Source organism: Hetaerina americana, unplaced genomic scaffold (assembly GCF_022747635.1).
Source record: "Hetaerina americana unplaced genomic scaffold, ioHetAmer1.1.p SCAF_7, whole genome shotgun sequence".
Lineage (NCBI taxonomy): Eukaryota > Metazoa > Arthropoda > Insecta > Odonata > Calopterygidae > Hetaerina > Hetaerina americana.
In genome coordinates, this window is record NW_027287316.1 from 11,911,525 (window position 1) to 11,926,810 (window position 15,286).

Genomic DNA, 15,286 nt, shown 5'->3' on the forward strand with positions numbered 1-15,286 from the left:
CCACTACGCCAACATCCCCGGTCGTCCTATTGTTCATAGCTAAAAATCTTCGATATAACAGGTTTATGCATCCTCAGACGATCACCTTCAAACTATAGTCTCGTCCCTCCCATCCTTTATTATAGATTCATACGTGCGAGAATTCGTACCACTTTCCCAACTTGCTACATTCAATCTAAATACCTCCACAAGTAAAAATGTACCATACATGTTATTTCCTTTCGCAAATCCACACCTCACTATGAAGGCCTGATTTCTTAAAGACACTTCCTCTCCAAACGCCACACACCACAAATTCCTTCCGCCGACTCCTCGTCCAAAGAACTCGCACGGACAAAAAATGCTTTCATATTCAGCAAAAGATTTTATCTGCAGATCAAAGTCACTGCAATGGACACTCGCATGGCTCAAGCTCACGCCAATTTAATACCAATATGGCCCACTAATACGAGTATAAAAAACTTCCTAAAAAACCACACCCTCCAACCTCTCCTCTGGGCTTGCTATACACGTAAATACAGAGATGATATATTTCTCTTCGGGACTTAAGAACACGATTCACTCTTCTCCTTCATTTATGTATTCTCTGAACTCCTTCTCGGTCTCTTTGACTTCTTCCAGGTCTGACTTCAACATCGCCATCTTGCATATAAACATTCACCCTCAAAACAACCAATCAAACATTAAGGTTAAGACGTATTAAACCAATAGGGCTGATGAGGCGAAATCTCGTGCCTTGGGGTACAAAATATGTGGTTTGTGGCACTCCATCCGAGGGCGGGAACGATACCTCCGAGGAACAGACTCCGAAAGAGAAGTCCATTTATTTATAAACGATGGTGCGCTGTTTACGCCGACGACATAATTGAATTTTAGATTAATTAATTAAAGTGAGATTAACGTTAATAATTCGATTGAAGTTTCATTTTTGAGAATATTAAAATGCAGATCGGCAGGCAGGGAGTTATAAATTATGAGAAGCGTCAGAAGGGAACAGATTAGGATCAATGTTCATGTTGCCAAGTGTCACTGAAACACTAAGGCTGTGAATTAATCCTCCGGGACGATTCATAATACACCTATCAAGGGTGGACTACCTGTAGTAATGAATACTACTCTTATTAGTAAAGGTTCTTTTAATATACCAGTTATTATTTATAAGGACCAAAAAATGGTAAAAAAAACATTTTCCATCATCAGTTTCGGGAAGTTAGAGAGCATAATTAAAGAAAATCCTTAAGAATGGTCATTCCTTTTCGTCGAACCCTCATTATACGCTCACGGTAAATAGGTGACACTAATGTCATTTTATAATTTTAGCTTACCCTATATATCTAAATAATACTATATTTTCTCTTCACCAATGGACAATGGAAACGAAAGTAAGAATTGCCCTCGTAATTGTTTAAAATAAGACCGCGATTATTAAACTATTTAATTTGACGAATCGACAAAATGAGATGGAATTGGTCAAATTTTATTTTGCAAAATTTATCTGTTTAAAAATCATGATTTTTAGTTTCTTTAATTCCATTGGTCTGTTTAAAAACTGCGCTGGCAGCTGAAAGTGCGGCATTCTCATTGTTTATAAGCTAAATATTCTTCGCTTTCTTCGCTTCAATTATTGGTTCTTACGGTAAATGAGCTCTCGGTCAACTAGGGGTGCTATATCATATTTGGTATTATAGCGCATAGCTTTTACCTATTTTTGCTTCAAAATGACGTTCATAAAGTGATTTTATCACTTCATAATCTATTAGATTTCCCAATTTTACTTCTGTAACCGAATAAATGACATTGACCGGATGACCGTTAATATTTTCGCGAGCATAGTTGAACGTACTTTTTGGTCTAGGTCTTTAAACAGCAAACTAAAGAGTGACGTAACTGATTGAACTCGCTCATTCGGTGTAGAAAATGGGGGCGCAGTGTTTTTTTTTGCGCGCAACAGATGATCGATTTTTGCCCCACAAAATTATATGTTGAAAGAAAGAAATTGCTATAAATGATCTCAACATGTGTTAAAATTCCGAATTGATTGCGCTGAAATATTCCATCCCGGAAGAAAACAGCACTAGCCAATTAAGGCATTTATAATTTTTTCCTTAAAAACCACGACAGCCACGCTGCCGTGTGGTAGCATCAGAAGACAAGATGCATCAAGTGGACACGGAGCATATTCAAGGAGCGGTGGGTGGGAGAGAATGGGAAGCATGATGATACTCTTCGTATGCTGACGATGCTGTGCTGCATCTGAATCGCGGTCGTTGTGTACACATTTTGATTACGACAGAGAGGTACCAGTGTACTAATATGTATGTCTCCCTGGATTTAGCATCAATTCGGAAGCCACCCCATCCAGTTATGGTCTCAATCAATCCTCCGGGACCAGAGTGTGCGGGAGGGCTAAAACATCTCGCCGGCGGCAGTGGCGTGCCTCGCCGCCAGAACCTCCGCGATAAAGGTCGCGGACGCGGCGGTGAGTCCGCCGAAGAGAAGAAGGAATGCCCCCAGGATGTGCTCCAGAGAGAGGACCACGGGTCCGGAATCGGAGGAGGAAGGCGGAGCGGGAGCGGAGGAGGAGGGCGAAGGGGATAAGGAGGAGGGAGGTGTGGAGGAGGTCGTGGAGGGCGACGAGGAGGACGAAGTGAGTTCCCGCTCCCAGCGCTGCACCAGCCCGGCCGCCAACAGCCTGCCGATGATCCTGTCCGATGGCCTCGTCAACGGGGAGCCTTTGGGCAGCAGGATGGACACGTACCCCTCGAAGGCCGTTTCCTTCATGAGGTGGACCTGAGGAAGGAAGGACGAATGGTCAGCAGGTGAGGTCGGAGTCCGGGCGACGAGATTCCGCCGCAGGCAGGCAACCATTTCGTGTACAACGGCTATTCCAACGGACAAAGCGTTCGGTTACCGGACTGGATGAACAAGGATAATTTCTACAAAAAGGTCCACTTTCAACCAAGCTGACTTATTTTTCAGGTAAGGGATCTTCCCATAAAACCTCAGGAGACGCGATGAATCACCTGTCCTTTGGGAAAATAACTGAGCGCAGAGAAATTGGTAAAAAACATTTTATTTGTTTTTAAAGGCTTCTATGTGAAACTGTTTTCGGCTGTTTTTTATTTTCCATCAAATAGACAAAATGAAACACAGGAATTCCACAGCTAAGAAGTTATTTTTGGAATTGCTGAGTTTCATTTCATATACGTTGTGGATTTCTATATACTCAGTTGTATAACCGTCATAGTTCTACTGGAGTACTCTAAAATAATGAGCGTTAATTTTAATCCTTAGGGTTTATTTTTTTAATGGGATTTTTTATTTTCTCAACGGTCCCTTTGCCTTCCTTGAATGATAGAAATTCACTCGACCAAGTGGAGAGCTTATTACGAGGTGAACTCTATCCTCATTTCAACCATGAACCATAATCCTCATATGCGAAACCAACCTAAGGGTTGATTTATATGTTCGCATCAAATAATTATATTGTATTTCCTAATGGTGTTAAAGACACTTGAAAATAATGAGACCACGGCTTCTTGATCCTATGTCCTAGACTTTCCAAATTTGCAAGATCTTATCCTATTTGAAATGCTTTTCATTACTTCTGACCATATTTAAAACATATGTGGACCGATATGAAGTTAGGATTACTAGTAAATATTTTGATTGATCGTTTTCGTTGATGAGTCATTCGATTAGCAATATAACTAATAAGCATTTTTACTTCCTTAAGATGGATTTCTGGCACTCGATTTTTTCTCCTCCAGTTCTTTCGTCGCTATTTCATGAGCAGGATGCCTTGTTTCTATAATTTTATGTGCTTCAACCCACCCTCTCCCATGCTCTGTTCTCCCATCGTCTTAAACCCAATGCCATAGATCATCATCTCGAGTTGTTTTGTCGCGCGGCAGGTTCACTCACGGTTGACCTCCATGTCTTCCTGCACAGAGCCATTCTCTTGATTTCTTCATATTTTTTCCCAATCTTAACCATGTCCAAAACCATACTTTAATTCCTCCCTCGTACTTTCATCCTCTCTATCCTCCCATTTAACCCAATCTTCAACAAGCACTCCTTCCTTATGCAAATTAGCCCTGACCAATTCCTTTTCCTTTCCTTGATTATCTTCACCAATCCTCTCTTCTCTCCAATCCTTCGCAGCACCTCCTCATTCTTTACTCTATCCTCCCTTCTACTTCCTTCTATCCTCCTCCAGATCCCCATTTCGAAGGCCTCTATTCTGTTTTACTTCACCTTTCCGCAAAGTCCATGCCTCTGCTCCGTTCAGCATCACCCTCCAGATGCAACATCTTGCCAATATCTTTCTCAGTTCCATTTTCAAAGGTCCGCTCCGTAGTTTCTTCATATTATTAAATCCCTCTTTTGCCATAACTATTATTGATTTGATTTCCTTCAGATATTCTTTATAATTTAACATTATGTTTATTGAAGATAGAAAGTTTTATCTATTTTGAAACTAATAAAGGATGCTACTTTAAACAAATTCCATAGAAACTGCGGGAGATGCCACAACAGTAACTTTTAACGGAGTCATCCGCTAATATGCATTTCAATGCAACAATTTCACCCTGTAAAAATCATCCCAGTCGAGGCGAATGATTTTTACACTCTGAAATTGTTGCATTGAAACGCTACTTTAATTTTCCCCGGGTTTTATTTATTAATTCACCTTCGTCAATAATTTTCCTATAGTTGACAAAAGAGATATTTCTTCATTATACTTAGATACCTTCTTATCATATTTAAATACGTAACCTTGTTTCACACAGATATCTGTGGAAAGAAAAAAACGCGTATCTTTAACATATCTGTGGAAAACAAAGATGCAAATTTAAAGGTGAAGGGAGTTCTTAAATCGTTGATTTTCTATCTCAGTCGACAGATTTCAAAGGAAGTTTCCTAGCTAACTTAGTGGTGTCGTTGCACTTATTTTTCGATTTATCGGTCGATAAATATATTATTTGTGAATTCACAAACCAACTTCATCTCCTACTGTATTCAATATCGGGGTCAATCATCCTGAAAATAACTTCATTTCAATACTCGATGGAGCACAACGTTGCCAACATGACTCACATTTCTATTTGTCTGACCTGCGCATTGCTATGCATTGGGCCTGAATTCTTATTCAATTTTAAATGTATGCAGTGTGTGAAGTCAGTCCAACCTGTCTTTACCCCTTAAAAACATTCCGGCCAATCTGGAGTGGTCTTTACTCCGGCGGCTCCGTTGGCTTTCTCCCGGTGGCCCTCAAGGTCGTGAATGGAAACTTGCCGCGCGTGTGCCTCATTCTGATGCCATAAATGTCGCTACGTCTCTCTCCTTTTAGCATGGAAGACAAGGAAGGGGATTAGCTTACTGCTAGTGAAGGTTCATTCCGAGAATAACTCTTATCCAATAGTCGATTCCGTAACTCCCCTGTGTGTCACTCGGATCTGAGATTTAGCAAATACCATCTTAGTTGTGGACCAAAGATTTTGCTTATATTCCCCAGGGAAATGTTATCGGGCACCTTTTGCGTTAACGACATAAGAAAACTGTTTCAGGAGTTACTCGGTGAAAGCCTTTTATACTAGGTGTAAATGAGTCAAGACTAACTTGGCAGATTCCACTAGAATTTTTACCTGACTATGCTGCCTTGCAACGAAACCATGGTTCTGCGAAATAAAAATTCTGGTGTAATCTGCAAAGTTAGTCTTCCCTCATTTACGCCTATTAATGACATTAACGTTGTGATTAATAGTGAGATGCGTTTCTTTGCAGACAACGCAGTGGTTTATAGAGAACATTCGTAGTCTTGAGGATAAATTAACTTTAGCAGATTACTTAAACACTATACAACCTTGATGCGATACTTGGCATTAAAATTAAACTTGAAAAAAATGTCTAGTGATTTGGAATAGGGGTAGTTCCCTCCCGAATACCTACTGCATCAGAAATACCGAAATAGGAAGTGTAGACTCCATTAAATACTTGGGCGCTAACCTCACTAGCGACCTCTCCTGGGTGAAACGTATACGGGGAATGTGGACGAGCGAGCAAAAAATTAGGATTTATCAAAAGAGCATTGGGGAGATGTGGCCATAACGTTAAAGAACAATGTTGTCCTTCTGCTGGTTAGGTCTCTTTAGCGATGACGTTGAAAATGTACTATTAGCTCCATCGTGCTACGGTAGTAGCAAGATGGGGGTAGATAAATAAAATTAGACAGATAAAGTGTAGAACAGATAGATTTAAGATGTCATTTTTCTCACTAACGATAAGGGATCGGTCATCTTCATCCTTCGCTTGCGCTTAGGGGTTAAGTATTTTGCTTCAAATATAAATTACAGCGGAACGATGATCATTTCAAAAAATAGTTATCTTAACTACAAAGATACTTAATGCGCCATGCATTTCAGGGAAGAACTGTAACAAAAAGTTTTCTGATGAATATTTTAACTTAATTTTTTGAAAAACCGGATACATAAAACAGTTTCTGGCGTGACTTGGTGGAAAATCTTTATATTGAAATTGAAAATAAACAACTTGGATTTTCCACATTGAATTTTTTTTATTTACGACCTAGGTTTCGTTTTGGTAGAAATATTAAGCTATAAAATATGTACTACTTTTTCAAGCTAACTTTTAAAAGCCTATAACTCAAAATTATGCCCGTTAAAAATATCATTACCTGAATTTATATTTGAGTAATTTTGATCTCCTACCTCATCATACCTAGTCTACCCAATACCATTAGCATCTATCTATCTATTAGCAACTGTTGAAGGAGGCTTTCCCTTTAAGGAAGGTTTTTCAATGTTTTCCTACGTTGCATCGAATTGCAGATGTGAAACTTTTTCATATTTTGTTTTTTTTTCAACAGCCTTGAATTGCACGTTAAAAAACTAATAAACATGATTCCACTTGGGTAAGCATAATACAATGAATTCATAGGATTTCTTGAACATTTTAAATTTAAAAAATGAATTCCGTTCAGCTAAAAAAATTAAAATGTCATGAATAATGTCAACTATCATCGATCGAGCGGTATCAATAAATTATTTAGCTGACATAATAATATCCTCGCTCGAGGGACATAACCAACTAATGGTCATGCGCATATTTCCCTCAATATGAAAAGCATTTTCTATTTTCAATATACTTTATGTTATGTTGAGAATGCACCGCTCCACATCAGATTATGGAAACAATTGAATTTTATTCCCTAGTCTTTCTCTCATGTGATCTACATAATACCCCGCAAGCCACCCTACATATACTATCATCTAACAAATAATGACACCTAAGGATGCGGTAAGAAATTTCTCCAATAACGTGCGATTAGAAAAGTAGGAGGGCGAAATTCCACTACCACATGCACATACAACATAAAACGGTCTCTTCCCCAAGGACACAGATGGGGAATGTGACCCAACGCTGTAGGTAGCGGGAGGATCCCCCCACGGAGAGAAACGATGGATGTAAGAGAAATCTCAAAAAGATAAAAGGCAGAACAAACTACTGTTGAGAAGACTACATTATTTAAGGGCATTCTAATTAGAACATGCAGAATAGTTTTGACAATGCGGAAGGGTTTTTGTGATGTAATATAGGAAGCATCTACGTTCAATTTTCACTGAAAAAGTGCCATTTGCTAAGTTTTCAGACCTCAGTACCATATGAAACATTAAATTTCTCTTTATTTTAAGGATTCAGAACATCAGGTAATTTACATGCGATTCGCACATGCAATTTGAGTTATCTAACATTTCTTCACAAAGATAATGGTTAAATATGTTTGCTCTTTTTTAGGTACTCCAGCTTAGGCCTACTCATATTTTCAATAAGTTTAAATTGCCTTTGAGTTTTGTCTTTTATTCTCCCCGACGACCATCTTCATCGGGACATAGTAACTCAAAGATAATGAGCAATTTCGAAACATACAGACGGAAATAACAAATGGACATTACGAACGTGAATTGGTAGGGAGAAATAATTACCAGTGCTACGAAAAAATCATCCATACTTGTCACTTTCATTTCAATTGATGAGAAAGTTTCCATTTATAGTAAAATGGAATCCACATACGATTACTTGATAGCTGCGCTGGATACACAGTTCATCCTAAAAGAATGATGAAGGCTATAGGCTTGGAAAGTTACTCGAAAAAAAATCGGAGTGCAGACGATGTTCATTGATAGCCACGTGAAAGTCCCTTCTTTCAAAAGTAGGGAGGCAAAACAATCCGAAAAAGTAATAAAATCACAGTTGCTATTCAACGAATGGATTCCAAATGGTTAGTGTAAAATATATCGGTTCGATTCTCAGCGGTTGAACTACGAAATAGGTTGGTACTGAAATTCCTGCAAGTCTGGCGGTTCAGTATCACTGACGCTGAGTTGGAGCGTATCTATAGTTAAAAACGACTGCATTTAAGTCCACGCAAATTCACTCACCTAAAATACACTTTGAAAGTTTCCAAATAGAATATTTTAATAGGTCAGAGTGAAACTTGTTTTCCATTTTCTACTCTACCACCCTATGGATAAACCCAGCTGTGGTCTGACTTGTTTAAGTAATTCATGTGAAAAAATACCTTGAGTTTTCTTGTGACCTAGTCTTGTTTTCACTAAGGAACTCCTATGACAGTAAATTTCATCTATGAAACTTATCCTTAGAGGATATCGGATGCAGCACGTAGCCGAAACTACTTAACATACTTATTTCTGCAATTGGATATGTGATACACTACCTTTTATTTTTTCAATTTTAATATTAAGTGGAAGTTGAGTTAATAAACCGCTTTTTTCCTTGTACATGATAATATGCAAGCCACTTCTAGGGTGTATGGCAGAGGGTGTGGATTCAACACCAGGCAAGCATGATCAATTATTGTTTTTTCTCAATTTACAACATGTATATATATATATATATATATATATATATATATATATATATATATCAGATTCATCATGACATCATCAATCAGATTCTGATGACGACGATCGTGTCGTCGAAACGTCAAAACTACATATGTGAGTGTCCTTTCTTTGTGTTTCTATGTTTTAAAAATCTACATCTGTGTTTTTATATATTTGTGCGTCGCCGAAGAGCGTTCCATTTCAACGACTGTAAATAAATGAGAGTGATAAACTCTGGTAGTAAGAAACCAAATCATCACACACCCATTTAAATATAAAACTTGAAAACAGACACGAATACGTTGACGGCATTCTTCTCCCTTTAAATTTTCTCTAAATTTAGTCGGTCCCTGATTATTTTTGTGGTTTTTATATTAAACACTTTAATGCCTCCTGCCACCTCTGTGACCTTCGTTTTTCTAGACGCATAACTGCCCCCGCAGCCTTTGCCCCTTCAACAAAATCTGGAAAAAATTTCGTTTTATGGCTTCAATAATTTTTCGATACTAATGTTTGCTCCACAACGATTATCTTCTTGTTCTCAACATCTCGCACATAAAGATTTGTCTTACTGCATTATATGTGGCTAATATCCCAGTACATGAAGAAATTGTGCACTTTTTCTCTGTTAAATAATATATGCATCCTAATTGTCGAGGTCAAAATGGATGGGCAATAACTATTTGTGAATAAGATACCCGCGGAATACATTTCCTGAACTTAATCATCACGTAAAATAAAATATATTGCACTATCTATTACTTTATGGATGTATATATCATTACAGACAGAGTAAAGAAGGATTAAAACTATATTTCAAACCAGGTGTCACTTTTACCTGTCATTAGTCACAAGTGATCAGTCAAAATGATTTGCCATTCAATCAAAGGCAATCTACCTATCATAGAGATATTTAGGATGTCCAAAACTATTACTAATGTGTTTTATGCATTGCGTGAACTTCCTCCGTTCCTTCTAATTGTTTTAGAATATGTTCTTCAGTCTTTTATACCTTATATCTACAAACATCTCGTCCAAAAACCATCCTCTCTTTCTTCCTTTGTCCTGCTCCCCTAACGTAACCCTCGGCCATAGCCTTCAACCCCCAATTACTTCTCAACGTTCCTCTGACCACCTTCCTCGTTTTTTTCCAGATTTACCCTAGGAACTTACCCACCATATTCAAAACGTCGTTAGTATTTCTTTCTGACCGATTGGTTTTCTTTATTTATAAGTTTCAAAGACCTCTAATCTACGTTCATCCTCTTGCCTCAAATTTAAGGCTTTGGATCCTCACTTCCCAATTAAATATGTTTTTTATTTTTTTTTTACTTCATTACTACTATTTAGCACACCTATTATCGATTTTCCTCCTGAAAACGCTTCATTTGCCCAAGTACGTCAACTCTTTCACCTGTTGCAGTTATTTTTTATTACTCCAACTATTAACTCAACCTTCCTATTTAGTGTCATCACTTTAATTTTGAGTAATCACTGAATCTGAGTGTTTTCATCAATTTTTTATTTAAAAAATGTTAAATTAAATGAAGAATACAATGTATCTTTCCACCGTCCTTTCCTAGGGACAGTGGAAAGATACTTTGTATTCTTCATTTAATTAAAATGAATTTCCACAAGGTTGAGCCGGGAATAATTGAATGTATAAAAAATGTTTATTCATCTTATACTTCTTGGATTGCTTCTGTAAAGACATTACCCGGCAATAAATGTAATCCCTTGTCTCTTTACCTGATTACTGCATGATCATCTGAAAATATAATTGACGCAATCACCTCGTTGCCCACTTACGTATATTCCCGGCTCAAGTCCTTCCCATGCCAACCTGACGTTTCCTTAGCACATGCTAAAAAGTAACAGTGGAAACAAACAACCCAGATTTTTATTTGCCTTTCAGCGCCCATCCCGATTCTATCTCCACTACAGTGGTTGTTGCAAACTGATTGGTGTTGACACCAGCTGTGGTAAATACGAGGGTTATCCGGAAAGTAGTACCCGTTCGTGAAATAAAGACACAAAAGTTAATATTAACAAACATAAAAAATTTTATTTGAAAGAGGATACTTTAAACTACTTCTCAACATAATCTCCAAGCAAATTAAGGCATTTGTCATAACGTGTGACAAGTTTCTGTATTCCTGCTGCATAGTCCTTCGCCGCCAGCTCATTGAGATACGCGAGGGACCCATCTTGCACAAATTTTTGCATAATGCAGATGGTGTTTAACAATTTCATGAACAATTGTTCGAGAAACATTGGGAAAATGCTCACAGATGTCATCAATTGTGACGCGCCGATCGTTCCTCACGAATTCGTCAACTGAGCTCACCAGTTGGTTTGTAATGACAGACGGTCTCTCCGAACGCTCATCGTCGTGTGTGTTCCCCCTCCCCATGTTGAAGTTGCGACACCACCGCCGAACAGACGACTCGTCCATTACATTGTCTCCATACACCTCCTTTAATTGGCGATGAATATCACATGGGCGAACGTTTCTTGCATTGAGGAATTTAATCACTGCCCTCACTTCACAACTGGCGGCGTTCTCAATTTTTTTAAACATTGTAAACAATCACAGAAACAACACAGGCAATGCTAGCGTCACGCAACTTGGCTCAGAGAAGGCAGACAAGCCACTGAAGCTATCTGACCTCGTCCAGCGGCTACTCGCGTCGTCAGCACTTCATGCGGCACGAACGGGTACTACTTTCCGGATGACCCTCGTACATTGGTATTAAGAAAAACCAAAAAATGTTTAACGAGATGAATCATCTCATATTTCTTAATATATAAAATCTATGATAATCTACTGGAAGCGTAAATATTTCCTGCAATCCCAATTCATAATTGATAGTTTCACAAAAACACACATAGACTTTCATTACTCGAGAAAGTAAATGTTCAACATTAATGTATTATGGACGTAGGCTATTGAAACATAGTGGATGTTATTGCATTGGATTGGTCACAAACAGTTTTTCATTATTTATTCAAATTTTCGCATTGCTTACCTATTGGAGAAATTTACTGGAAATATTGAGAGCGAGAGGACCCACCTGAGAGAACCCCCTCGCGTCCAGATACTCTGCGTTGGTGACGTATGACCCCTGGACAGTCTGCACCGCCGCGGCCATCTCTGCCGAGAGGAGACCCGCCCTGAGGTCCATCGGGTCCGAAATGAGACGAAAACGACGCCCAAGGACCTGCAAAACGAAAGAGGGAGTAAAACGAAACCTCCAGCGTCGCGTTAAATGCCAAATTACTTCTGTAAGGATGTAGTACAAAGAATATTCAATATTAGTAGATTATTTTAGAGATAGATTAGAAGTATTACAGGAAGGTAATATTGAAAAATTATCAGTTTTAACGTTTTTAGTGAAATTAATGAAAATGGCATAGCCTAACATGATGAAAAGTAACGATGACTTATTTCTCTATCTTACGGGAAATATCATATTCACGTCAAAGTTTTATCTTTGTCAAAATGACGAGGCGGGTGCTATCGGGAGATATTTATTCATAAGCATAGGCAAAAACATTTGGACAAAAAAAAATTAAAAATAAGAATCTTTGGAGTGAAATAATTTCAGATAATAACTAACTTTTTAATGCCAAACAGAATGTTATCTTTTAAGACACATTTCCATCAGATACATTTATCATTTGGTGCAATGAATAAAGTTCTTTGGGAATGGAGTTCATGTGTGGCTGGAGGTCTACAGTATGAAGGATGGGAGTGTTGAGGGATACCAGAGGGTTGAATTAAAGGGGGAGAGGCATTACGCAATTCGGTCATCGGATTGGAGGGAGAGCTCATCATTCAAATGTTGTCCTTTCTTATTTGTTGTAATTTTAATCCAAAATCTTTCAACCCCTCCGGTCTGCGCCTTCAGATTTGACGTGTCAGTTAATGACTTTTCAGAAATCTACTCGTGTTTGCGCGACCTTACGGAGTGGTGATTTTTTTAACATTAATAGAAAAATAATGCGGTGGAAATATAAAACTTCTCGTCAACTGAAAGTTTTTTTTGCAAAAATCAGAGTACAAAACATTTAGTCATAGACAAGGGCCTTTTAAATAGATTCCTCTGATGCGGGCCTTTCTTTTGTGTAGTTAGGCGTCAAGTTCTTTACGATCAATAGCTCGCACCAATTTCAATAGGTCCTGCGTGGGCTCCCCAGACATCACGTGGCTCCCTTATTAAAGATATTTGGAGGGGACATTCCGGGTGATAGGCCGTCACGCTGTGATCGATAATTCCAGGGTTAATTCTAGGGTGGGGAAGAACCATGCTACTTCAATGACTTCCGTATGACTTCGGTATAAAACTCTACTAATCTATCAACTCGTGTTACTTTTCCGGAAGCAAGATGTTAGTGATTCCTAATGCCACACAGAATCAAAATTCAAAAGAAAAATAAATACTGATGCTTGCTCCTGCTGCTCCGACGAATACAATTGCGGGACATTTGGCGGGAAGTATCTACGGTCATTCCTATTTTCTATTGGTTCACATAGTTGTGCTAACACAATGAGGTGTTTATGGGTCTGAAATGAAGACGATTCATATTCAATCGAATGTAATGACATTCTTAAGATATTGAAGGACGCTTTTCAAAACAGCATTAGGACATCATTTAGAAGTTTACGTATTAGCGGGAGAGACATTGCACGAATAATCGGATTCATGGTTATTTGCATTATGAAGAAAAGCATGAAGAATATGCGAGGAAAACGGAGTAGCCATTGAGGTATAGGGGGAGTGACCGACAGCTGAGGTTATTTACGCTGTTGGGGATGGATGAGAAAGGAGGAAGGGTGGAGAGAAACATCGCCATTTAGCCTACTCTTAACGAAAGGCGCCAAGGGGTCCACAGTTTAACGTCCCATCCGACGGACGGCGTACTCGCTTAAAGTGCTCTCCATGGTTCGAACCAGGACCCTCTGGTGGGAAGCCAGAACGTTATCATTCTTAAGAAAATAGAGTTGGTGATAAGGACCTCAAGTAAGAATGAAAAGAAAAGTCTAGAGAAAACTCATACGGAATGAAACGTGGTTTAGCATCGAAATTTGGACGATGGGGGTGAATAGAGTACAAGGCTTTTGATATGTAAAAATAGGGGAGAAACCCAAAATGACGGAAAAGAAGACTAACAAAGAAATGTTTAGAAATGGTGAAAGAAGAGAGATAGTTGTTTAGAGAAGTCAGAAGAAAGCGGAAAAAGTGGATGGAAGAAATTTGAGAAGCAAATTCGAACACTTTGGTAGAACCAAGAGGGTGGTAAGCAAAGTCGAAGGGTATACATTTTAGACGACAAGAACGAAGGTAGAAGATATTTGGAGCTAACAAATGAATTAATAAACACACGATAAGTGTATTCAATGACATGTTAAACATTTCTTACATGTCTTTGTGTAATTGTTTTTTGGATCTTCAAAAATCTTATTGTATTCATTAATCTGGTAATTAAAACAGATTGAATTACAGTTTTACATTATTATGCTTTCCGTTTCATGCTGCTGTTTTCGAGTCCTCAAAGGTATGACAAGATGATCTGTGAAGATTACGAATTACAACGACGAAGGAAAATAATCTACCTTGGGCAGAGAATTCATTACCACTGGCTGATTTATACCGATCTCATGGATTTCCACGCTAGTCAGGCTTCAATGACTTTAAAATGTTGTGTTTCCAAGTCACAATCCTCTCGCTTCAATGAAAACTTTCACACGTCAAATCCAGCATGGGGAAAATACTGTAAGAACGTTTTCGATACTATGATCATTTAAACGCACAGTGGGGAAATATTCAAATGAAAAGATTAAGGAGAGGTGCTATCCCCTACTGGTATTTTACTTAACTTTAACACGCGTCGATCACTTGAAACTCTGCGCAGGAGAACCCAATCTGTCCATTTCGTGAATAATCACCACATACAAACAGAAAGCATTTCACACTTGGTAATCTAGAGATGGGTATCACTGGAAGGACAAAGATCACAGGCATGAATTAAACTGCTACAGAAAACAGTATTTGTTTAACGCTGACACAAGAGGGAGTAGTAATAGCCCCACATTAAATTGGCAGAGAGATCACAACGAGAATTTATGGGGCTGTGACTACCTAATAAACCGTTATAAGGTATCCAATTTCCCTTGCAAAATATGAAATCACCACAGTAGAGAGCATCTACGAGATAATGTGAAAATCAGAACTATCTGAAACCGAAATGATACGAAATTCCCAACTGCCCTAAAGCTTGGTGATATAACACCCCCTGCAAGACGCCTTCGTGGTGGATTACTGAGCTGAAAATATTAATAAACTTATAATGACAGA

At 38.5% G+C, this 15,286-nt stretch overlaps 1 protein-coding gene across 1 annotated transcript in view; it reads right to left on the reverse strand.

Annotated features, from left to right (window-relative positions):
• Positions 1-2,406: 2,406 nt before the first annotated feature.
• The window catches only part of LOC139696534 (uncharacterized), a 29,310-nt gene continuing 16,430 nt past the window's right edge, over positions 2,407-15,286 (reverse strand). Inside the window, exons 4-5 of the mRNA XM_071595336.1 lie at positions 12,002-12,148; positions 2,407-2,790 (exon numbers count right to left, since the gene is read on the reverse strand). Of these exons, the coding sequence (XP_071451437.1) occupies positions 2,407-2,790; positions 12,002-12,148 (531 nt within the window). The remainder of the gene's footprint in view (positions 2,791-12,001; positions 12,149-15,286) is intronic.